The sequence below is a fragment of the Pavona decussata genome, unplaced genomic scaffold (genome assembly GCF_977016875.1).
Source record: "Pavona decussata unplaced genomic scaffold, jaPavDecu1.1 SCAFFOLD_286, whole genome shotgun sequence".
Lineage (NCBI taxonomy): Eukaryota > Metazoa > Cnidaria > Anthozoa > Scleractinia > Agariciidae > Pavona > Pavona decussata.
In genome coordinates, this window is record NW_028145687.1 from 493,445 (window position 1) to 519,349 (window position 25,905).

Here is a 25,905-nt window from a genome sequence, read left to right on the forward strand (position 1 = left end):
CGTTAGCAATCCCGTTTCATGGCTTCTGTGTAATCCCTCCACCCCTTTCTTCTAGCTTCCCACCCACCATTTTCTCCTCTTTCCATGCCCACAAAGAAAAACAGCATTTGTAATTTTATTTGTTTTTCCTTTTTTAATTGTAGTTAGGTAGATACATTGTGAGGTGATGAGGATTAATATATATAGCTGATGGAATTACCGTGTCTAAATAAAGTTATCCTATCGTACCCCTCCATTAACAGATTTAATCTTAATTCAGTCTCGCAACAAGGCGGTAACGTCTTTGCAGTTGCCTATCCTGTTTAAAATGCTGTTTCATTTTAATCTAGGGAAGTGGAAAACATAATTGTTGATGGGCTAACAGGGACTCAACAAACCGCCTCGACACGCCATGGTGGCAAACTCCGAACCCTCCATTGATAACTACGCCATTTAAATCTCATATTTCATTTATTTATTAATTTACAAAAGCTTAAAAACTCTTTTAACACTCCATCGTGGTTTTGCCGTTCAGTTTCAAAATCCTAAGGTGTGACCATTCAAATCTGAAAGCTACTGAGCAGTACTTTCCTGTGGTGCTATTTCGCATGTACAGGATCCCTGTATTATATTTTAACAATATTTTTTTGCCTTCAGTTAATTCTGCAGGTTTTCTACAACGTTGATATAACTGACCATTAATTTATTTAACCCTTATCGTACTGACTTTAAGATCCGGTTACAATCCCTCAGACGGACTTTTTTTACAATAGTACACTTGTACTAAACAGTGGCGCCTTTCTCCAGCGACGAAATCTTAACTTTTGTTCAAACCCCAACAAGCTATATATCAAATTAAAGCTTAATAAATTGCCTTACCGGTTATAGTGATAAAAACGAATTTTGCTTATAAACTGATTTCAAAATCCAATTGTGGAATAATATTTGTGTAAATAATTGACAAAAATTATAGAAAAACATAAAATAATCAAACGAATTTCTTCCAAAACTTATCTACACAACTCTAAAATGGCAACCAGAGCTGATCACCAGTTCCATCAGCTTAATAAAACAATTATTCGCCAGCTACGCAGGCTATTCACCAGGCAATAATCGTGGCAAGAAAAGCTTTCATCTCGCCTGATGTCACGCCACGCAATTCTAAAGCGCGAGTGCTGTGGCAAGCGATCTCTTCGCTGTAAAGATGCGATCGTTTCCCTGGCATATTTATTAGTTTGGTTTGCTACCTCATCTACAAGGTTATCGGGGAAAAGGAGATAAAAGTAGTCAGAGAATGAAGGATTGTCTGGAAGCTGTACATTCAGTCATCGATCAGCTGTGAAGTCAAACCTTCGCGGGAGACGTGCTGTCGTCTTCGCTTTCTTCGTCGCTTTCTTCTTCGCTATCGCTCTCTTGCTCACTCCTGTCATCTTCCTCTCCGCTGCTTTCAGAATCACTCGTCCCTTGATCTTCATCGCTATCCTCTCCGCCAACAACTTCAACTATCTTTCCTTCGATTCGTCAACAAACAGAATCCTAGCCGCCATCTTTGTTTATTTTGTTGGCATGCAAAATATATTTTATGCTAATTAATTCTATTATTGAATTCGGGACTTCGGAACTCTGTCGGGAACTTTATTCATGTTCCTTGGTTGGGCCCAGAACAATAACCGACAAAGGTCCGAGGTTTGCCAAGCTTAGCCGTCAGTAAAACAATATTTTCGGAAACCCGGAATATTCCGGGATCCGTCCACGCGGACGTACACGCGCGTCCGGAATATTCCGGGACCCGCACGAACAGGCGCACCCGATCGCGACGGTTCATTTTGGTGAAATCTGTTGGAAGGCCTTAATCGCACCAGAAATTCGGACTGAATTCTAAAAATTAACGTTTGCTTTTGTATAGTCTCCTAAAAATTTAGTAAAATGGAAAAATTACGATCGGCTTGGGGCAAACATTTCGTTTCGAGATATGAGTTGCAGCTGAAAATGAAAATAACAGAAGTAAGCCCAAATTGATAAACCGTTAGGTCATATCCATGAAGTCGTCTGCTTTTCATCGTCCAAATAAATAATGCATGGTGTTAATAATAACTTAAAGTGTCAATATGCTTATCTCTCTCTAGCAAATAATAATTTAAAGAAAACGACGAAACCTTTAAGTTTACAAAACATGTTTCGACAGAGACTTCTGTCATCTTCAGTTAGTTAATGTACAAAGCGTGGGAAGTTGAATTTATATAAAGTAGACAAAAATAGAATGCTAATTATGATTAACATGTTTTGTAAACTTAAAGGTTTTGTCATTTTCTTTAAACTTTTGATTTGACTGCTACTATTAAGAGCATTTGTAAATAATAATTACAGAAACTTTATCTAAGTAAAACAAGATTACCTCTGTTTTTCCGAATATAGGAAGCAGCTGCATTAAACTAAAGAAACGTGTAAAAAAAATGTTAAAACATTGATAGTTATGATTTTATTTTCTGCATGGTTTGCTGAAAAAGTAGCCTTCAGTACCCCAGCCAGAAGTTTTGTTTCTTTCTAGGTTGAAATGACATCAAACTTACAACGGAATATTAAAATTTCAATGAACCCAATAGATGAGAATAATGTATTATTCAGTAAATGACACAGGGACAAAGGACATCCGAGTGCTCCTATTAGGAGTTGAACCTAAGACCTTCGGTTCCGATTACTAGTTTGGATGCTCTACCACTGAGCTACAGGAGACTCGTGGGAGCTAAGGCCATTAAACTAGGTTCATGGGACAAACATCCTGCAAACGCTAGGATTGAAATGTCAATGTGTAGCATGTGCGCAATGGAATATTTTAAGCCTGGTGAATAAGCGCAATGGAGTGGCTTTGAATCGAGTGTCGTAAAACCAAAGCAACTACTCTGGCCAATCACAAATGTACACAATACAATGAACCAATCAGGATCCGAAGCAAGTACAAGTAACCGGTGCCAGGCGCGGGAAAACACGTGCGGGCGGGGCACGATTGGTTTGGTCTTGTTTCTCATTGGTTGAGAAAGTGACGCAAGTTTCGTTAACCAATCACAGACAACAGTAAAGAAAAACCAAAGCAAACGAGAATTACTTTCGGCACTACAGTTGTGTGAGGAACAGTTGTTACCGACACAAATCCAATATACAAAATGGAACGATGGTCTTGCTTGCATATTTTCACGAGTTGTTATTGCAATACATCAAATAAAATATCTGCGCCCCTTCCCCCTAAAGTACCGGCCCACCCACCCCCACCCCAACTTTAAACTATATGACCCCCATAACCTGGCAGTCTCCCCCCCCCCCCCCCTCCCTTTCTGTGTTGATATTGAAAGGTTTCTTAACTTTGGAGGTAGGAAGATCCCAGCACTTAAGGAAGTTCCTGGAAGGCGTAACAACTTTTCCTTTGGTCTAGATGCAGAAATTTTGGTCAGGTTGATTACCAAGTGGAGAAGGAAAAGAAGAGGCCATGTTTGTTCTTTTTTCCCTAGTACTGGGATCTTCGGAGCGGAGGTAGTCTACATGGTGCTAGAATCTTCCTAGTACTAGAATCTTCCTATCCCTCAGCTAGGAAGTTCCTAGTGCTAGGGCCAATTACAACTTTTTGCATGCAAACTAAATATAGAAAATATATGTCGCTTGGTTGATCCACCTTCTAGGATCTTCCTAGTGCTAGGATCTTCCTCCCTTCTTGTAAACAGCCCCTTACAAGGCTATTTGGTGGCTAAAATCAATGATGTTATAGTAAGCCGGCTGCAAAACATCCCTTAAACAAAAGATGGCACAGACTTACATTCCACTCAGTACAGACGATACAGAACAAAATAAAGGTGAAAATAAAACGCCTCATGACAGAGCCCCTGAAAAAAAAAACGAAGATTAATAAAGTAAAAGTAATGTTAGTTTGTTTCAACACGGTTAGATTTAAAGTGCCCCTAACCCTTCAATTTGTTTTCTTTTGGTAGATTTCCATATCTGTAAAGAACTCATTTTCTCAAAATTTTTTTAGAAATATTGAATCCTTTTTTTTTTTTACGAGCGCTAAAAGTTACTGAAATTTTTAAATTTTTGCGCGCTTTAAGCCCCGCTGGACAGATTTTTGTCTCGTGGGCTCATTAGGAACGAGCCAATGAGAAGCGTCCGATATTTAACATTCTTAGCTGTGACGTAAGAAAAGGCCTCGGATCGTTATCAGAAGGAATCTTATGCATGCTGATTCCTTTCTCTTCATTTCGAGAGTTGCTGCATCCAAAAACACTCATTTTCCAACCATTTTCTCTGTTTACAATTGAAGCATTACCGCGAATCTTCGGATATTTTTGCACGATGTCCTTTACGTCACGCTCCATATTTGGAGACATTTGGCCGAGTGGGGGACTAATGCAAACGATAGGTGAAAATATCGACAAGACTGCCTTCACTTCTAGCGCTCTTAAAAAAAAAGGATTCAATATTCCTCAAAAAATTTTTCGAAAATGAGTTCTTGAAAGATATGGAAATCTACCAAAAGACTGAACCAATGGAAGGGTTGGGTCACTTTAAAGCTAGAAGCTTGTGGGGCCGTGTAATTAAACAAATATTTTAAACGGAACAGAAACCTTTAAAAATCCCAACTGGCAGGGAGGCTTACCAGTTAGCCATTTACAAAGTGTGGCCGAGGATTTGAACAGGGGACTACCCTGAAACAAATCCAAGCTAGTGGTCAGAGAGGGGACTCTCTGAAGGGCCTTCGAATTCCAGATTACGAGTCTGCACCTCTAACCACTCAACCACGTCGTTTAAAATCCTTTAAAATCATAGACTGAAACGTTTAAACAGTAAGCCATGACTGAAAGACAGTAATTACTGTGACAAAAATTGTCTCTTTTAACCTGACGAGGAACTTAAGCAAAAAAAAAATAAATAAAAGCTTGGAACATCGTTTTTCTAATTTCCCATATCGTTAAAATGTAATCATAATTTTTGAAATTTAGCGACACACGGATGTGCTAATTGGAGACACTACAGATGAGAGAAAAAACGGAACATAAACATCTTAGCCTTGTAATATCAATACTTATTCAACCCCTGAGATCATGAGAATTAAGGATATGATCACCCAAGGTGAATTTTCTTGATATTTTAATAACTTCACCGCAGTGGTTTTGTAAGAAAAGTATACGGACAAGATGGAAGAATTTGTTCTTTGATATTAGGGGGTAAAGGGTTAAACATCCCAACTGCTGCAACTGGTGAGGCGGCAAACCAGTCGTCCTTTTTAAATGTACAACTGGTAACACTTGTATAAATGGTAAGATCGATACTGCGAGAAATGTCGAAAAGTGTCAGAAATGTTTTAAAAACAAAGACGTTTCGGGTATACAACCCTTCTTTAGTGTGGAAGAAAACCGTCAGAATACGAAGTTTGGAGGCACAACTGGTAGCGCGCGCATGCATAGAGTTATAGTTCAAATGAAGCTAAAATTAAAGTTGAGTCCATTCGGCTGAACAGTTCCGAGTTGGAAAATGATCTTCATTTACTTGTATAAATACAATCGTGGTGTAGGATTTGAACCCCGGGGACTGCCGCAACACAAATGAAAATCCGGCGTCCGGTCGTAACCACTCATAGGTCACAACGCCTCAAATAACATATTTTTAAGAACCTTTATAATTAAAAGAATATCGGTTCGATCCCCCGTACTCTTTAGTACAGGACTAGCTCATTTAAATGTTAATGCGCGAAATCAATTTACGCTGCTTTGTTGTTACGCCTTTCCCAAAATCAACTGGCAGCACCCTAGACGACATTTTTTATAGCCATCAAAATGCACGGCATATATTTTCCCATTAGAGAAGGTTCTAGGTGGAATTTCATTAAAGAATTTTCAAAATTTTTTGCCACAAAATCTGAAAATTAATCTGCACAATTTTAAACTGAAACATAAGCAAGCGAAAATTAAAGTTAATAGCCGACGTTTCGGCGTCATCGTGACACCATTCTCAAGGCAAAGTGGATAAATTAATGCGAAGATTTGATTTCTATACTTTACAGTCTCTACAAATCAGCATATTAACAAAGGATCACAAGTTCTTCAGGTGAATACCTTTGCGCGAATCGAGTCTGTTTGCACGTTTAGGGATGGTTTAAGTTTTCTTATGAAAAGCATCTCCTTAATTAGGCAATCAAATTTGTTAGAACATTTAGCTAGCACGTGAAATTGTTCTGAAGGACAACGAGGCACGTTCGAGTTATGTTCGCTCAAGTAGTGTTTAGAAATAGACGACGATTTTTGTTTGTTTCCATCAACGCGTTCGTGGAGGTGGCTGCGAGTGAGGCCTTAAAGACACCATTTTGTTGGCCAACGAAGAATCTCACCTTTGTTATCCTTAAGTCGACTTCGTCAGTATTCTTGAGTGTTTTTGACTTTGAGATTATACAAGATAAGTGTTTATTATTTGTGAAGCTTTCATGTAAAGTGTCATACTTAAGAGCAAATATCGCAGACTGAGGCTGGGCTAACACAGCTGAGATTCAGACAGACAGTTAGATATTGTTTACCTGAATCGAGAATATGCAAAACTATCAACGACTTCTCGATTTAGCAATTACTGGATACACTTAAAAATAGATTGAACTGAGAAAATGCGAAACATTTATTTAAAGTACTGATCTCTGGACAAAAATTAAAACGTAATGATGAATTCTCAGGTCATGATATAATTAAGCTAGGTTAGATAGAGAAAATATTTCACCTGGTCATTAATAATTGTTGCCGGACTTTTACTTCGGATCTGATAATAAGCAATTTAAAGTGGCATATAATTGGAAAAAATTTAGGGGTCACCGAGTTCGTTTCGGAAATAAAGCGTGTAAATCAATTATCTGATGTTCAAAGATAATTCATCATTTCTTGATGGAATTTTCAAATAAATGTTTGTAAACAAAGTAAGGTTTCGGACGAAGCTTAATGAACTGCATGTTCATTTGTGATGCTTTTGTCTTCTTAGCCTTCGATATTTTTGTGATACTTGTAGTTAGCTTTTAATCTATACTAGCTAGATGCTCAGTTTAGCGAAAACCGTCACCATTTTATCAATTTCATTATTTTTGCAAATTTTTATATGCGAGAGCAGTTCTTTTCCTAGGTAACTCTCTTCAATAGCGCGTGGTGGGCAAGGCGTTGTGGGACTGTTTCGCTTCCTTCCCATCAAGTCACGCGCGCCTGTTTCCCGCTCTTTCCATGGAATGCGTTGGAGCCTGGGACCAGATATGTGAAGTAGGTTCGACTTCTCAGACGTTTAAAAAAAATTCACAATATTCAAAACCTCCTCTTCACTATAAAATAAGCCAATTTTTAGCCGCAAAATGTTTTCTAGCATATTTGAGGGATCACGATCGCTATACTTTTACACGTGTTATCAAGTTTTTAGTTGGACAGACATGATTTGTCTCAAAATATTCCCCGCGGACTTTGATACTCTTGTACACAATACGGTCATCGAAATCAGCAATGTTTTCAATTTTTTCAAAATTTTGGTCGACCAAAATGGGAAACGAAGCATTTTACGAGGATGAAGTGACCCAATGTATGAAACAAGTAAAAAAGTGATAACTTCAGTTGTTTTCTAACTCTGCTTAATCTCTTATGTTTTAAGAAAATAGTTTTTTACCAGTATCATTCGATCCTTCATCCATTAGCTTCTATTTAAAATTATATTCGCAGTTCAAATATATCCAGGTTTTGAATTTCATTTATTTCAGTTACGAACTCACAAATGACTAGCTCCCAGTTGGCTTGATAGTTCAGTTGGTAGATCACATCCTCGGAGACCCAGGGGCAGTCAGTCGGGGGAGGGCGAAAGGCGAAATAACACGAAGAAAGTTTTTAAGAACGGGCGAAGGAGCCCGTTCCTTCGCCCTTTCTAGAAAACTTTCTTCCTGCTATTTCGCCTCTCGCCCTCCCCCGACTGACTCCCCCTGCGTCTCCGAGGATGGGTAGAGCACTGCACTGGTATCGCAGAGGTCTTGGGTTCGAATCCCGTTCAAGCCTGAATTTTTTTTAGACTTTCTTTTCGCAACTGATTAAGTTGCGTAATAACTGCGAGGATCTTTCTTCTATTTGATCTTTCATCCGCAGTGCAAAATACATGTTTCATATATTCATATTCATTTATCCATCCTTCACGGATATATTACGAACTCACAATATGACCAGTTCCCAGTTGGCTTGATAGCTCAGTTGGTAGAGCACTGCACTGGCATCTCAAGGGGTCATGGGTTTGAATCGGTCTCGTTCAAGCCTGAGTATTTTCAGGCTATCCTTTCACGACTACTTAACCCATTCACTCCCAGGAGTGATCAAGATGTAATTTCTCCCTACGTTAACAGTACATTGTCAACCAGACAGGTGGTGAGATTAAAGAAAATCATCAAGTAGGTGAAAGATATTGTTTTATGTAAAACCAAATTCTCTGAACTAACTTTAAACAGAAATGTATGTCAGTCGGTCAGGAGAATTAGCATTCAGATTATAGAAGTGAAAGGGTTAAAGGGGCACTGTCACGATGATTTTGCTGTATTTTGGTCAAAACTGCTCGAATATTTGACAAAGAACCTGGCTTGTAACATGACATTGCTCTTGCAACATCGGGAAGAAAATATCAAAAGGTTTTTCTCGTAGGAAGAACATACCATAGTCAAGTTGTAGCGACTTCTTTAAAATACACAGGAATAACTTGAAAAAGTTGGCCAATATTTTCAAGTTGCAATCCACTTCCTTCCTAGCCACCCGCAGCCAAACATAATTAATAGTAGTTTCTATGCACTAGTAGCGTTATTGTTAACAAACCTCGACCAATATTTTTTTTTATGATTCCATTGAAACAAATATGTTTTTGGGCTATTCGTAGTGACACTAAAAATAGGTGGCAATGCCCCTTTAAGTTACATTCAAAAGTGTGATGGTCCTTTATCACCGGAGAGGCAGTCCAGAAAAGAGCTTTGCGTCAGTATTCTTTTCCCAGAAACAAGCTATGGTGTGGCTCTCTCACTCTGCAACATCACTCGTGTCGATACTAGAAGAGGTGAATTATGCTTCGGAGTGTGGCACAGCATCAGAAACCACCCAGAATCGTGCTTGTACCATCTATTGCCCCCCCTCCCCCCCTTTCTCCCGCCTTGGGCCAACCGCACAACTTACGCAGAAACAACAGCTTTGCTTTGCCCCAATGTAGAACAGAAAGATTTATAAAGAGCTTTTTTCCAGCTATGTTTTGTCAACTCTCACATTAATTAAGCAATAAGTAGTTTCTCATAAATGTTAATTTTGATGATTTTGAAATTTAATTTTTGTACGACACGGAGCACAATTGTCTTTTTTTTACTGACTTTCCTGGTTACGTTCATATCGGCTTTCGAAAATTGTGTATCACGTAACACATCAACGTACAGAGAACGTTTCAGGATCAAAACATGAAAAAAAAAAAAAAAAACGTTCAGTTTCGGTTCAGCCTTGGCCGAAAAATTAGACGTTCTTTTCCTATATATATAGGAAAAGAGGGTACCCACCCTAAGAGTCCCTCAGTTTCTTGAGTGACCGCGGCTTGGTCACTGCTTAAATAACGCTCGCCAAGACATACACAATATTTCCGTTGATATTTGTTTATTTATTGTTTACTCAAAGAAACAATCTGTTCCTTATGCACAGGAAAGGTATTCTTCTACTCTATACTTGCTCGTGTACAGAACACCATTCCGTCTCAGTTTTTCTGCAAGGGTGAGAGACATAGATATAAATGTTAGAATCATTGTATAATGCAATTCGAGTTATTTGATTGGCTTAGCGGCCACGGTATATGAGCCATTATACCATGGCAGAGAAATGGCGACCATTAAATTTTTTGTTGGTTATTCTTACAGAGCGAAATAAGTAAGATCTAGCAATATTTCTTGATTGTTTTTAATTAAACAATTATTCCACTTGCGCTTGTTGGATACGCGCCTCGTTGGCTATCTATCATCTCATATCCAACGCGCGCTCGTGGAATAATTGTTAAGAATTTGTGATTGTTTTAGCAAAGAAAAAATTCCGTCGCAACTATCTTTTCTGTCATTAAAACAAAATTTGCTGTGTTAGGCTGCAAGTCCTTGGATAAACTTGGGTATAAAGAATGGCTAAACATCATAAGTAAGACTTTTTATGACTACGTAGCTAGGTGTCGTTGAAGGGCGAAATGACTCCATTAACAATCCGATTCACCTAATTGGTTTTGGAAACTAAAGCGTGAATTTTTTTTTTTTGAGTTGAAAAATCAAAGACGAGATTAATTGTTAAAGAAATACCTATAAAGTAAAAAAAAAAAACGTATACTTAATTGAAAGGCCTTTAAAAGAGAACAAGAATGGTGTTTACTTGTTTTGAATATCTTCTCTCGCTCCAGAGATATTAAAGTTCTTGCTGAAAAATTGATGACGTCCCAACTCGTTTCAGTACAAAGAATATCTCGGGAAATATTAGAGTGATGCTGCTCAAATTTAGCACCAGTAATGTACCTCATGTTCAGGTTAGATGCAAAATGATGCCTTTTGACGTCCTTTGTTTTTACCTGATCACTGATCATACGTCGATTGGCACGCAACTGAATCCACATCCATTGGAGCAACACCTGTAACCTCTATCACAATCATCATGACTGGAGCAAGCCATAACACAGATACCACTCATGCCCGGTAGTGGCTTGGGACAACCATTTTCATCTGTCCCCATTCCTCCAAGCCATGCCGCTGAACGTCAAATTAACTGAAGTTAGTCCTACTTGTTCATTAATTTGATTATTAGCTATAGAGAGCAGTTCTCGATTGAGTGTCGTAAAACCAAAGCCAAACTGCCAAAGTAATTTCGCTGACTTATCACAACAGATGTTAACAGCGCATTGACCCAATCCAAGTAAATACAGACAACCTTCGCAAAGCGCGGGAAAACATATGCGAGCAAGTCGCAATTGCTTTCGGTTTTGCTTCTCACTGGCGGAGAAAATGACGCGGTTTTTCTAACCAATCACAAAGCGCAGTAACGCAATATCAAAGTGAATGCAAATTACTTTCGACACTAAATTGAAAACCGCTCTATAAGTTATGATTCTACACTTATTTCTTATCTGAGAGCCTACATTTTCGGCCGCGAACTTCCTGTAAGGACTAAATCTATTGGTTGTTGATAAACCCATTAAATGTGATGACATTAAAACGAAAGCAACCAATGTGAAACGCCAAACTTGGGACTTTTGATAGGAATAAGTTGTAGTCTAATAAAGTTATTTTCATGTTGTGCCAATATCGCCAGGAAAATTATGATCTACATCAAAAGAAAATGTCTACATATATATGCAACAATTTTTTTAGATAATTACCCCGGTTTGGTCTCTTGTTGCTGGGCATCGCATTGATCTACAAAGAATAGTTGATTAGAATTAACAGTTGTTGGTAACTGTTAAAAGGAGCCTAAATTAAAACCAAATGTATTTTTATAGCAGCAGAACGCAAGGAACTAATTAACTGAGAAAATGAAATGCTCGCCAAATTCGAGACCTGCATTTTATTGTTCAAGGAATCGTATAATTTCGACTTCCGAGCCTCGGAATTTTTTTTAGGGAGCTTTAGCAACAGCGACGGCGACGGCAGCGAAAATGGAACCATTAAGATGAATTGGCGTCTTTTCAAACGTCGTCGCGAATATCCCAACTCGGTTTAAATGTTAGAAAGAAAAAAATTCGTCGTGTATTTAAGTCCTCCATAAAACGTCCTATCTAAACTGCGCAATTTTAAGTGCTTTTTAAACCGATGAAAATGAGTCAAACACAGCAAATGATGCTAAAATTTCTACCGTTTTAGAGTTTTTATCCCTAGGAATACAGGAAAAAACAGTTTTGTGCTTAGGTGCCCCGGGTTACATTAATTATACTTACACTCCAGAAAGTACAAATGATGAAGACGAGTACAACACCTAACACAAAACACCTCATGACGAATACCTGCAAAAATAAAACGAGTAGAGAAATCTAACAAATGCACGCTAGAAGCCTTGAACACATATTGCGTCTACTGCTTGCGTATTCGAACTTAACCTTTCTAAACTGCGCATTTTTAAGTGATTTTTAAACCGATGAAAATGAGTTAAACACAGCAAATGATGTTAAAATTTCTACCGTTTTAGAGTTTTTATCCCGTTTTTCATTATTCTAGAAAGGCCTAAACATTGCCTTAAGTAAGGCTTATTTGATAACCTATACAGCAATTCAAAACCACAGTTCACCACACAGTCAGAGGATGGTAAACCTGTGATTTAGCACACTGGGGAGTAGTTAACTCGAATTGTACATTTTTACGACCAGAGTTGGTCAATTCATCTTACCTTCACAATCTTAAGTCAACGTTTCGCCTCTTGATGCTAGATTACTGATGCAAGGTGAGCTAAGTGTATTTTAATATCACTTTTTTGCCCTAAACGTTAATATTGCAGAGCAAATATTAACAAACTCTGACCCAACACAGCTGAGGTTAAGATAAACAACGGATAACACTCTTTAGTTAATTGATACGAAAACGTGCCAAAATTTGCGTGTATTTTTAAACAGAATTTTTGAAAATTTTTGAAAAAGGCTAAACTAGTTAGCAGCACTGAACGAACTTGAATAGGCCTTATCACGGTTTTCGACGCCATTCTGACGAGTAGGCAAACAGGCTCGAAATAACAGTGTTTGTATAGAAATCCGATGTCAAATAATTTTCATAAGACATCGCTTCTGAAAAATTCATGAATTGGAAACTTTTGGCACTAGGAAAACGATTTTAAGAAACAAATAGGGGGGATGTAGCTGTGCCAGAAAGCGTCCAGTCCTGTTTTGAACTTTCCATACATTTCCCTTTTTTTTTTTCCCTCGAACTATTTTTAGTAGCATTTCACGGCTGGTTCACTATACAGACAAATGTATGGAAAGTTCAAAAAACGACTGGACCCTTTCTGGCACAGCTGCATCCTTCCATTTTTTTTCTTAAAATCCTTTTCCTATTGCCAAAAGTTTCCAATTCATGAATTTTTCAGAAGCGATGTTTTATGAAAATAATTTGACATCGGATTTTCATACAAACACTGTTATTTCAAGACGTGTTTGCCTACTCGTCAAAATGGCGTCGAAAACGATGATAAGGCCTATTGTAAAACTCTTGATTATCCTACGCGTTTCGTAAGAGTTTCGCTAACTTCATACAATACAATACAATACCCTTTATTTTACGTGGTAAATGGTCCTAGCTAATCAGCTACTTTACAGACATACCACGAAAAAAATAATAAACTAAAAATGATAATAAAAAGAGAGAATGGCTTAAAAATGTATGTACAGTTAAAAAAAATTATTAAAACTAAGAGCGGATCACAATATCATTACATAGTGATATTACAACTGAGCAATACGTATTTACATGTATTTGCGCAATTAGAATATAAAGTTTAAGAAATCCATCTTAGACATTAAGTTCTTAAATGATTCAATACTGTTAGCGGCACGGAACTGATCCGGGAGAGCGTTCCAAATCTTAGCTGCGGTGTATCTCCAGGGTTTAAGTCCATAGGTGCATGGTTGTATTCACTTTGGGTAGCTCGAGGATGTGTTTTCCTCTACGATTATAATTAGTTGATCGTTCATGCAATAGCTCGATCACCTATTCCTCTAGGGACTTTATATCCATGGATAGCTTTGTAGACACCAGTGGCCATTTTAACAATTCTTTGATTAAGTGATTAAGGGATAGTTACATGCTTGTATATAATAATACATAAAACGCAAACCATACAGCACATTTGTCTTGTTTCCTTTAGGTAAATCCGTTTTACGTAAAGGAATCAAGTTGCATGCTTCCTGAGTAACGAGTGACCGAGGCGTGAATCACATTCGAGACATTTGTAACATTACATCCACGTGACGAATTAATTTTGGAGGGGATAATAGATTTAGTACTTAATCTACGGATTGCACTGTACGCCAGTATTTGATGATTAGCTTTTGAAGTAATGTCAAGTTAGACCCATTTAACTCGTGTCAATTCCCCGCTTTCCCCCTCCCCACATCCCCCCCCCCCCCCAGGGAACAACTCAGGTATATTAATGACAGGAAGTTTCGAATGTCGTTTTTGGATTTACGGGACTTCTTTGGGAAGGGAGTTTTTTTGCGGGAGTTTTAGGGTAGAAAGATTTTAATCGGTGTAGTTGTAGATAAACATTAAAGAATAAAGTAAGCGAAATTACACAATGTTTCGATATCATCATGATATCATTTTCAAGTGAAGAAATAAATATGTTACGTTTATATATTCCACACGGTATTATCTGACATTTTTTTAGTACATATTAACATTACATACTTATTTCACTTGAAACTCGAAACGTTAGTAATTTCGCTAATTTTTATTTTTAGAAAAAGTTTCGTAGGGATCATTTTTGTAAGTCAGGTTCTGCTATTCCAGACTTTTTAGGCTAAAAATGTTAGACTAACGATATATCGTATTTGTTGTTTAATACAAAGCAGAATAAAGGTTAATTCGTTTTGAATACAGTATAATACTGGCCGTTTGTAGTTTCCCTGAAGAAACATATGGCTGCTTTTCTGTACGTGTAAACTAATTTGTGTCGGATACACAGCAAATGAGTAAAGGAAATGAGCCGAAGGCCGAGCGTGCAAGAACTATCTTCTACTTTCTTTGTTTCTCATGTGGAGAAAAAGGAACTTTTTCACGCTTGTGTTCTGTGAAGTTCGCAGCAGTCCCTCTCACTAAATCTTATTACACCCACCCCACCCTACGCATCTCAGCCGCCCCTTCCCACCCCCTGTACTCGAACGTCGTATGCAAGTCCCAGAAAAAGCCCAGTATCCTCCGACATCAAGTAACACTGTGAGACGTTTCTTATCTGAAACTTGAAGGACGGTGCCTACTATTGTTACTGCGCATACGTTCTGCGCATCGCGAGATAATTGGGTTTCCTATGGGTGGTGCCTACTAATACAAGAATATTTTTGCGCGGTTTAAAACTGTACGGAGAAAGCAGAACTTAGCAAATGCTTTTGGTATCTCAAAAGAAAATTGGGGGTAACCATGCATTTTTCAGAGATAATTAAGCTTCAATTTAGGAAAGAATCCCATACATTGCTTTATATTTTGGAGCTTTTTAGAGATATTGCTGCTTAATTATCTCTGAAAAATGCGTGGCTACCCCCACTTTTCTTTTTGGATTCCAATAGGTCTTGCTAAGATCTGCTTTTCCCGTATAGCCAGAAACCGCACAAAAATACTACGGAATTAGTAGGCACCGTCCTTAAGGATTTTATCTACTGATCCAAAAGTGAGAACCGCACTGTAAGAGAACGCCAAAAGTCAAGAATTGAATCTAAACTAACAAAGAACAACAAACAAATCGACTGAATACTATATATAGTCAACTCCCTTTATTGCCTAAACGATATCACGTAGAAACTATCGTTTCAGTTATAGTGTTATTCCCAACGCCCCTGATATTCTCTATGTCCTTCATCCGTTAGCTTATCCTGCCTCAATAACGCCAATTATCTTGCAAACAAGTTTCTTCCGATGCAAATGTGTACTTAGAGCATAAGAAACTTTAGAATGTTGGTAAATAGTAAGTATTGTTAACAATGTAAGCAATAAGTATTGTCAGTATTGTAGGTATTGTATTTATTGTAAATAGTGTAAGCAGTGTTCAATATTGTAATTATTGTGTTATGTAAAGCAAAAAAAACAACAACAACAACAACTCCCTTTATTATTACACCCTCGGGACCGCGAGTTAGTGTCTTTAATAGCGAGAGTCCGTAATAACGGGAAATTATTTCAGTCAAACGTCTGCAATTTATTTTTGCCGGGGATTTAATGGTCGGTCGCCAGGCGACCAACCGCTGGCCAAAGACCCTGAGGACTGTGTGTACGAGATTGCGCCTTTTACCGTCAGTAGGGAGCCAATTAGATTGCTGAAACTGTAACATCTCGTGAAAACGACATTTCGGGCAGCTTCAGTCAATTTTCTATACTAGGGCCTGTCGACTCATATTTCTTAACGCCTTACGTCATCGGAAACTTGTCGCCAACATTACGCATGCTCGATAAAATGTTTAAGCATCTTAGATTCTGCCATCTCCTCTCTTTTTCATCAAAGAAGCATACCACATTGCCCGGATTCATTAATCATGCGCTCCGAGTGTAGCTCTCAAAATTGACTTATTGTTACTATCAATAGAGTGTGTGCACGACGGCCATGTTGGAGGACCGAAACAATACAATGATTTTCCTTTGGGAAATATATTCTATTTTTATGCAAATATCTTCTATTGTTTTAGTCCTCCAACATGACCGCCGTGCACACACTCTATAGGCCATTTCTGAGTTGCTTTGAACCTTGTTATGAAAGCGAGGCTAAGTGCAAAGTTTTTATTATGAAAATTGGTTTTCATTTATATGCAAACAAAAGTAATTTTCATATGAAAAGTTTTGCACTTAGCCTCGCTTTCATGATGAGGTTTAAAGCAACTCGGAAATGGCCTATTATACAGCGTCATTATCACATCCTTTACACTATAAATATTACTTATTAATTTATTGTTACTTTACAACTGAAAACAGTTCAGGAATAAACGGAAAATGCCTTAAGTCTTTTGAAAGAATCGTAGTTCCCTTCAGTTGAAAGAAATAGTAATTTAATATATCCACGTTTTCTGTTACATGTTCATAGATTTAAGGTATTCTGCAATAACATGTACTCCTTTGTTGGTATTACCAAGCTGACCCCCTTCAGGGCAGTGACCTATAACCACTGCCCTTTTACTTGATTGCATAGATAGGCCTCCGTGTTCCTTTTTCTTCGCAACAACGAACCGATCTTCGTCCACTCGCAAGAATTGATAACCTTCGCCTTCTACATGAAGATTACCGTTCATGAATGTTGTAAAATCCTTGCTCTTAAAACACCTGGCTATGCTTGCTGCTTCGCATTGAGTTATCTGCGAAACGAAAGTATGACACATAGTTATATTCAAAAGTTCACAGTGAAATACGGCCAGCTAAATTGACCAATCGCACCACGCGTACTAACTGAAAGATCTGATAAACGGGTTATGTTTACCAGGAAAGCAGGAGAGCCCTGTAGGGTGTTCTGGGTTCTCATCCCTTACTCAGTTCCCCGCTGCGCTGCTCCAATCGTTACTTTTTTAACTTTTGCCATCGTATCTTTGTAAACATTTTCATTTTAGTGTGAAATAAATACCACCCCCTTTAATTCAAGGTATTAAGATAACGAGGCTTAATGCAGTCAGTCACTGTTTTCACTGAGAGCATTCGCAGCTAGCTATAGTGTCTCTTCTAATCGTAAATGGCCACGTTCGACTCCAAGTTTTCCTCAAACTGGCACGAGAAAATTCTTTAGAATTCAAGAAATTGTTGTAAAAAAAGCCTCCACTTATATTAGCTGGCGTGTTACTGACAGACTCTGCCTGCAATAACACGCCATTACATAGCTAAGTTTTCTCAAAATAAACCAGTATTGTATTTTATTGTTTTATTGCATGAAAATTTACAACACTTTATCTACGGGTATATTACGAATTCACATAATGACCAGTTCTCTATTTGGCTTGATAGCTCAATTGGTAGAGCACTGCACCGGTACCGTAGAGGCCATAAGCTCGACTCGCGTTAGGTCAAGCCTAATTGTTTTAGGCTTTCTTTCCGCAAAATGCACATGCGTACTAAAAGCGATAGTCATTCACTTATTCAATTTTTTAATTTTTTAATTTTTTAAATAAACTCTAGTAAGCGGATTTAACGTTAAATCCGTGAGCCCCAAAATTAAACATTGCACATTTTCAGCCTTACGCAGGATTTCCGTCATATCCTGCACGTAATGCTTTGTGGGTGTTTTTTCGCTGCTCAAGAACGTCTAATTTTACGGCCAATGTTGAACCTAAACTGAATGTTCTTATTGTAAATATTTTTTATTTATGTTTCGAGACTGAAACGTTCTTACCCTGTGTTTTAACCTTGTGTTAATAAAGAATGATTTAGAGATTCGTTTAAGTTACGTGGTATCGAATTTCCGAAAACTGATTTGAAGGTGACCAATTATATCAAGAATTACAGTCAACTCCCTTTATTGCGGACACCCTCCTACCTCGTTTATCTCTTGGTTTTATTCGATAAAAATTTCATGATATGATGGCTGTCTTTCGCATATTAATAATAATAAATAATAATGTCGCATTGCAATTAAAATAACTAAAAAAAATCAACAATGCAAAAGAAAAATTAAAACAAATTATATACCGTACAACTCACCAAACTTGATGAAGATGAAACAAGCGTGAACAGTGACGTTAGCGTCTGCTTTGAATGATTTACATTTTACCCGATAGAAAGTTGACTTTTATATGCTCTTTAAAATTCGTACGCGTTGTGCATGCCAATTTGTCAATTAATTGACAAATTTGCTGGTCTTTCATTTTTCATTTTTGTCGCGGAAATTGTAGCATAGGGCAGTACAACCACAGACTACCTTTAATAATTAATGACGCGTTAACTCATTAGCTTGCACAACACGTACGAAAGCGTACAGGCGGAAGATCGAGATTCTATAATACGGTCAACTTTCGCCTTGCGGACACCTCGCTATTTCGGACACCCCGATAATACGGACAGCAACTAAATCCCTGGAAAAATGAATTACAGACGTTTGACTGAAATAAATTCCCCCTACTAAGGACTCTCGCTATTAAGGACACTAACTCGCGGTCCCAAGGGTGTCCGCAATAAAGGGAGTTGACTGTATTTACTAACCAAATAAGCCGTAAATCGCACTGAAATGCTCTGACGTCGTAAAACTAGTAACACTTGGCGGTGTTGGTGTGACCGCTTCCGTTGGAATCAAATACGTCGCGAAATATTTTGTGGTTTGATTTATGTTACCGCCGTGATTACCACATTATAGATAGGCATAGCCCATAGCTCGCGTTTCAGTTCAAACTAAGACCCCTTGAGATCAAGATCTAGAAGACAAGCTAGAGCGAAATTCTCCGAAGAAATTAAGACCCGCGAACGTTGGTAAGCGACAACTTACTTATGTTTAAGATTACATTGCTATGTAGGTCGTAAGTTGTTTCTATTCCATTAGTTTCACTAGATCTTGACTGTTTTATTTAGTTCTTTTCAATATCACGTGCGCTTGGATTGTGATCATTTTTAGCTATAAAAGAAACGAATATTTAGGTAATTTCTTAATGTAATCATTTCAGTTGACCGCTTCGATAAGTGCCCTGAGGCCACAAGAATAGGAATACGAAGGAACAATAAAGAAAGAATCGTAACCTAATTTGGCTTGGTATTCTCGACTGCGCGTGTGACAACCCGGGAGCGAGATTTTCATTTCTAACTTGAGCGAGACCGCTACAGTCAACAACGAGGGTTAACGAACTCTAAGAACTCAAGTCTAAGAGGATTATAAACTGAAATTAGACAATGGATACTGATAAAGTAGAAAATACCAAAGAAGTTCGTACTTCTGAAGGAGCACGTGGTGGCGATGAAAGCCTCAAAGAAAATAGCCACGTTACTAATGAAGAATTCGAAGAATGTCGGGAGCGTCGGAGTAGAAACCGCACCGAAAAGGGTCTAGAAATCGGTACAAAGAAACGACAAAGATCAATGAAAGACCTCCGATCGCGTACGAACGCCATTTATGCATCCTTAAGAGAACCAGCGGACCTTGTAAAACTGAATGCTTGCAAGGACGGTTTAGAAGCTGACCTAAAAACCTTTCAAGCCGCACACGAAAACGTGACTGATCTTTTGATCAGATTAGAACTTCCGGAAACGGAACAAGAGATACATGACGAATTCCTAGACGTAAACAATGCGGCGTTAGAATGTTTAGCAGACATCAAAGTAAGAATAAAAGACCAAGAAATAGAAAGAGTTGAGCTAGTTTCGCAAAACTCAAAGCTACGCTCCAGAAAATCAGCATCGTCCATTCGAACGTCCTCAACGACCTCCTCAAAGCGAGCCGCAATCGAAACCGCGAAAATTAAAGCAAAATTAGACACACTTAAAAGGCGACAGGAAATCGAAAGGCGGCGAGACGGATTAAAACTTCAAGAAAAGGAGCTCGAGCGCTTACATGAGCGAGAGGAATTGCATGGAGAACTTTCCGCGGCCGAATCAATTCAGAAGATTCTGCAAGAATCCGAATTAAACGACACCATTGTCTTACAAGAAGCCACGGATAAGTTACAAAAACAAAGCGAAAAACAAAGAATTTCCGACTCTAAGCCAGTTGGTCAACCACAAGCGGATAAAACTACCCGCAAGGAAATTAAAAAGAAAGATAACGAAGTTAACGACCCTATTGTTGTCGGAACACCAAAACAATCACCAGATGTGAACGAACAAACCGCGAATACAAGCGCGGGAACATCGCCTCACTTTCTCTCGCAACGTGACGTCAACACGCCTTTGGCTCATCGAGATATCAACCAATCAGCGAGAAGTATCGAATCACCGGAGCATCACTACAACTCTCAAATTTGGCGTATTCAGGAAGAGAACGCAGAAATACAGAAAACGCAAGTCGAATTATTGCGAAGAATGACAGTTCCGGTTCTCAAGCCTCCAGTTTTCGACGGAAATATCTTAGAGTACCCAAAATGGGAAAACGCTTTCGACGCATTGATCGAAGACCAAGTTGTTCGCCCCAACTACAAGCTTTACTATTTAGGCGAATACACGTGTGGAGCGGCACAAAAAACGATCAGTGGTTTGCTAGGATTGCGGACCGAAGATGCTTACAAAAGAGCGCGAAAAACACTGAAAGAACGCTTCGGAGACCCCTTTAGAATTTACGAAGCATACAGAGATAAACTGAGGAACTGGAAGCCATGCATAACAAGCGCAGACTTGCAAGAATTCAGCGACTTTCTTATCATGACCCAAGAAACGATGAAATCCGTGAAGTACTTAAAGGAACTCGAGAGCTACTCAACGATTCGAGAACTCGCGGCTCGCTTGCCTATCTTCTACGGCAATAAGTGGAGAGAAAGCGCAAAGAAACTAGAGGCAAAATGTGGTGAATACTCCTTTGCAAACTTCGTCGATTTCACACAAGAAGCATCCCTTGACGCCAATCATCCAGTATTCTCGCACGATGCCCTAACCTCAACTAGGAAAGAATTGGAAAAGGAAAGAAACCTTCCTGCCGATAGGATGAGGCGAACCCCTGAAAGAAAGGATAGGAAGAAGCAACATGGCATCGCACTAACCACCACAGGCAGCGAATCGTCGTGCAAACACCCCCCGGATGCGAGTTCGTGTATGCTGTGCAAGGGAAAACACGGCCTTGCCGCGTGCAAGAACTTCACGGAAAAGCTGTTCAAAGAAAGATTAGAACTCTGCATGTCGCGAGGAATATGCTTCTCCTGTCTAAGTCAAGGCCACACAGCACGACAATGCAAGCAGAAAACTCAGTGCGAGGTGTGTAAGAAGCCACATGCGACTGCCCTCCATCGTTTTTCACCTGAAGAAAAGAGACAAGAAAGCACCGAGGAAACCGTAAGAGCCACGAACAATTGCGTAAACTGCAGTAACACTACAACCTCCATGATTCTCCCCGTATGGATTCACCACAAGAATGACCCAGATCGTCGAGTCAAAGCTTACGCCGTGTTAGATGATCAGAGTGATACCTGTTTTGTCACCGATGACGTAATAAACAAGCTTGGAGTAACTGGTCCTTTCATTAAGCTAGAGCTGGGCACCATGCACGCCATAGAAAAGATTGACACACAAAGAATTGATGGTCTCATCGTATCACGCTTTGACGGCAAAGTAGACATACCCCTCCCTAAGACGTACACAAGAGAGAATATACCAGGCCAACGTGGACAAATTCCTCGCCCGGAAACCGCCCGAAAGTACGAGCACTTAGAGAAAATTGCTGAAGAGATCCCAACATATGAAGAGCACTTGAGCATCGGCCTACTGATAGGCAACAATTGCGTTCGTGCCTTAAAGCCAAGATCCATAGTTCCTGGAAGGTCAAACGACCCGTACGCTATATGCACAACGCTGGGCTGGGGAGTGGTAGGAGCCAGAAACCACGGAGATCATGATAATGAAATCGAAATGACAGCTGGATGCCATCGCGTCGCTACACGAGAAATAGCAAGCGAAGAAACTTCAACTGGCAAGTTCATCCCTCTGAGAAGCTGTAAGGAGATAATGGCACCTTTGGCAATCAAGAAAATGTTCGAGCAGGACTTTTCTGAGCCTCAAGATGCGAACTTAGCCATGTCCCAGGAAGATTTAAAGTTTATGAACATTACCTCTAATGGTATTCATAAAGCAGAAGATGGGCACTATGAAATCCCCTTACCACTCCGCAATGAAAACGTTCACTTACCATGGAACAAGAAACACGCTGAAGCACGATTAAAGCAGTTAAGTCGACGATTTGCCGCTGACCCAAAATACAAGGAAGATTATGTGTCATTTATGCAGAAGATGTTCCAAGAAGGCCACGCAGAGAAGGCCCCCGAGCAGTATGAAACAGTTTGGTACATTCCTCACCATGGGGTGTATCACCCTAAGAAGCCCGACAAGCTACGAGTAGTTTTTGATTGTTCAGCAGATTTTCAAGGACATTCCCTTAATCGCCATCTACTACAAGGCCCCGATCTGACAAACTCCTTGGTTGGTGTCCTGTGCCGTTTCAGACAAGAACCTGTGGCATTCGCTTGTGACATCGAGGGCATGTTCCACCAGGTACACGTCAATGAGGAACATCGTGACCTTCTCCGTTTCCTTTGGTGGGAACAAGGAGACACCTCAAAGGAGCCAACAGAATATAGAATGACGGTACATCTATTCGGTGCTACCTCCTCTCCGGGCTGTGCTAATTTAGCCCTAAGAACCGCCGCTGATGACGGTGAAAATGAGTTTGGAAAAGAAGCAGCTTCCTTTATTAAGGAGAATTTCTATGTCGATGATGGGCTTAAGTCAGTCCCAACCGTACCAGAAGCCATTGAATTGATCAAGAACGGCACTGAGATGTGCATGAGAGGAGGCTTTAGACTGCACAAGTTCACGTCTAACAGTAAAGAAGTTGTCGAGTCCACACCCATAGGGTCGCGCGCAAAGGAGATCAAGGAACTTGATTTGAACCGCGATTTACTTCCTCCCGAACGTGTGCTCGGCGTAGAATGGAACATTGAGAACGACGCTTTCAAGTTCCGTATTACCCTAAAGGATAAACCACTGACGAGGCGTGGCATCCTGTCAACAGTAAGCTCGATATACGACCCGCTTGGTCTCGCGGCCCCATTCCTGCTACGCGGAAAAAGAATATTGCAGCTGCTATGCAAGGAAAGCATAGGCTGGGATGACGCCATACCTGACGAACTACGGATGCAGTGGGAAATGTGGCGAAATGAACTCCCCCTTCTAGAGATGATGGAAGTCCCAAGATGTTTCAAATTAAAGGAAATGGACAACCTCAAGAAAGTCGAGTTACATCACTTCTCGGATGCTATCACAGAAGGATACGGCCAGTGTTCTTATCTCCGTTTGGTGGACACAAGAAACCGAGTGAACTGCTCACTAGTTATGGGTAAAGCACGTGTTACCCCTCTGAAGCCGATAACCATACCGCGCCTTGAGCTGACAGCCGCCCTGGTATCCGTCCGAGTTAGCGAGATGCTGAGCAGAGAGCTGAGATACGAAGAAGTCGAAGAAGTGTTCTGGACCGATAGCAAAGTAGTTCAGGCATACATATACAATGACGCACGCCGGTTTCACACCTTCGTTGCAAACAGAGTTCAGCAGATCAGAGAACGCACCGTCCCCGAACAATGGAAGTACGTTGACGGAAAGAACAACCCGGCCGACGATGCCTCGCGTGGTCTGAGCCCCAAAGACCTCCTGCAGCCTTCGAGGTGGCTACGAGGACCTTCTTTCCTTTGGGATCACCACGATAGCTGGAAGAATTTAGAGAGGAGTGTGCCCGAATCCCTGCAGCCTGACGATAAAGAAGTAAGGAAGGCATCCACCTTTACAACTTGTACGACAAACAAAGAGCAATACGCAACTCTGCTTCAACGGCTGGAATACCTTTCAAGCTGGTTCAGAGCAAAACGCGCCGTTGCTTTGTGCTTGCGGTACCGAAAGATCTTACTAGAAAGAACACGCGGAAAGCAGGCAACTATGGATGGAGTGAAGACAAGATCCGCAGCGCGCGAGTATCGTCCGATTGACGTCGATGAGTTAACAGAAGCAGAACAAGAAATCATAAGACACGTGCAAAAAGAAGCTTTTAAAGAAGAGATGAGCAAACTGAAGAAGATAACTACAGATTACGAAACCCCTAGAGAAAATGATTCAAGACCCAGGATTCAGAAACCTAAAGGAGCCAGTCCACTCTCCCGTCTGGATCCGTTCCTAGATAATAGCAATCTAGTAAGAATTGGTGGACGAATAAAGCAAGCTAGCGTATCTCAAGATGTAAAGCACCCCATTGTCCTGCCTGGACATGGGCACGTTAGCAAGCTTCTAGCCCGACACTACCATGAAAGGGCTCTACATCAAGGAAAAGGAATTACACTCAACGAAATTCGTTCCTCTGGCTACTGGATCATAGGCGGTGGCTCAGTAGTCTCCAGGCTGGTCCATGAATGCGTCACTTGCAGAAAGCTCAGAGCAAAGGTGCAAGAACAGAAAATGGCAGATCTCCCAGCAGACAGATTAACACCTACCCCTCCTTTCACATATTGCGCAGTGGACTATTTCGGACCCTGGTACGTGAGAGAAGGACGCAAGGAACTCAAGAGATATGGTGTATTGTTCACATACCTAGTAACAAGAGCCATTCACCTAGAAGTTGCCAACTCCTTGGAAACAGACTCCTATATCAACGCCCTTCGCCGTTTCATATGTAGGCGTGGTCCCGTGCGTCAGATGCGCAGCGACAATGGCTCGAATTTCATTGGAGCACGAAGAGAGCTCAAGGACGCGTTAGCGGAAATGGACCAAAGTCAAGTAAAACAAGAGATGCTAAAAGAAAGCTGCGATTGGTTCGAGGTGAAACTCAACGTCCCCACCGCTAGTCACATGGGTGGAATTTGGGAGCGCCAAATAAGAACCGTGAGAAGTGTGCTCTCCGCCCTACTAGAGAAAAATGGCCACCAAATGAACGACGAAGCTCTGCGGACTTTCATGTGCGAGGCAGAGGCAGTAGTTAACAGCCGACCTCTAACAGCAGAAGGTACCACATCATCAGACACAGCAGAACCACTCACGCCAAATCACTTCCTGACGTTGAAAACGAAGGTGGTCCTGCCCCCACCGGGAAAATTCCATCCACTGACCTGTATTCAAGAAAATGGTGGCGACGGGTTCAACATTTAACGAACGAATTCTGGGCCAGGTGGAGGAAAGAATTTCTTCTCTCGTTACAAACCAGACAGAAGTGGACCCGACCAAGGGAAAATCTTCAAGTCAATGACGTCGTGATAGTCAAGGATGAAGATACTCCAAGAAATCAGTGGAAGATGTGTCGTATTATTGAGGCCCAACCAGACCAGGATGGATTGGTACGGAAGGTGATGCTAGACGTTGGCAATCCAAATCTGACACCAGACGGAAGAAGAAGGCAGCCGTTGTCAACGCTGGAAAGACCAATCCACAAGCTAGTGCTGCTGATGTCAGAAGATCAGTGAAGACCGGGAATCCCCGTCGAGGAGCCATCAGAGAACTCTTAATAAGTGCCATGAACATTAAGATGATAGATAAGATGAACAGTGAGAAAATTTAATTTTTGTTATCGTTTGCAAATA

General features: G+C 40.2%; 2 protein-coding genes and 1 pseudogene across 3 annotated transcripts; 1 reads left to right on the top strand and 2 right to left on the bottom strand.

Annotated features, from left to right (window-relative positions):
* Positions 1-9,634: 9,634 nt before the first annotated feature.
* Positions 9,635-12,453, bottom strand: LOC146455058 (WAP four-disulfide core domain protein 18-like). Of its 2 annotated transcripts, XM_085094718.1 has the most exons (5): positions 12,384-12,453; positions 11,938-12,003; positions 11,383-11,419; positions 10,587-10,756; positions 9,635-9,741 (listed from the first exon to the last, which is right to left on the bottom strand). In XM_085094718.1, exons 2-4 carry the CDS (start codon positions 11,992-11,994, stop codon positions 10,590-10,592), a joined length of 261 nt encoding a protein of 86 aa, XP_084950844.1. In that variant the 5' UTR covers positions 11,995-12,003; positions 12,384-12,453; the 3' UTR covers positions 9,635-9,741; positions 10,587-10,589. The 2 variants fall into 2 exon arrangements, with proteins under 2 accessions (XP_084950844.1, XP_084950843.1); XM_085094717.1 differs by lacking the exon at positions 9,635-9,741 and having other exon boundaries at positions 10,586-10,756.
* A 4,302-nt stretch (positions 12,454-16,755) lies between these two features.
* Positions 16,756-17,201, bottom strand: LOC146455059 (profilin pseudogene; annotated as a pseudogene).
* A 2,342-nt stretch (positions 17,202-19,543) lies between these two features.
* Positions 19,544-25,477, top strand: LOC146455060 (uncharacterized). The gene has a single exon (XM_085094720.1). The coding sequence runs from the start codon at positions 19,544-19,546 to the stop codon at positions 25,475-25,477; it is 5,934 nt and encodes a 1,977-aa protein (XP_084950846.1).
* The last annotated feature ends 428 nt before the right edge of the window (positions 25,478-25,905 follow it).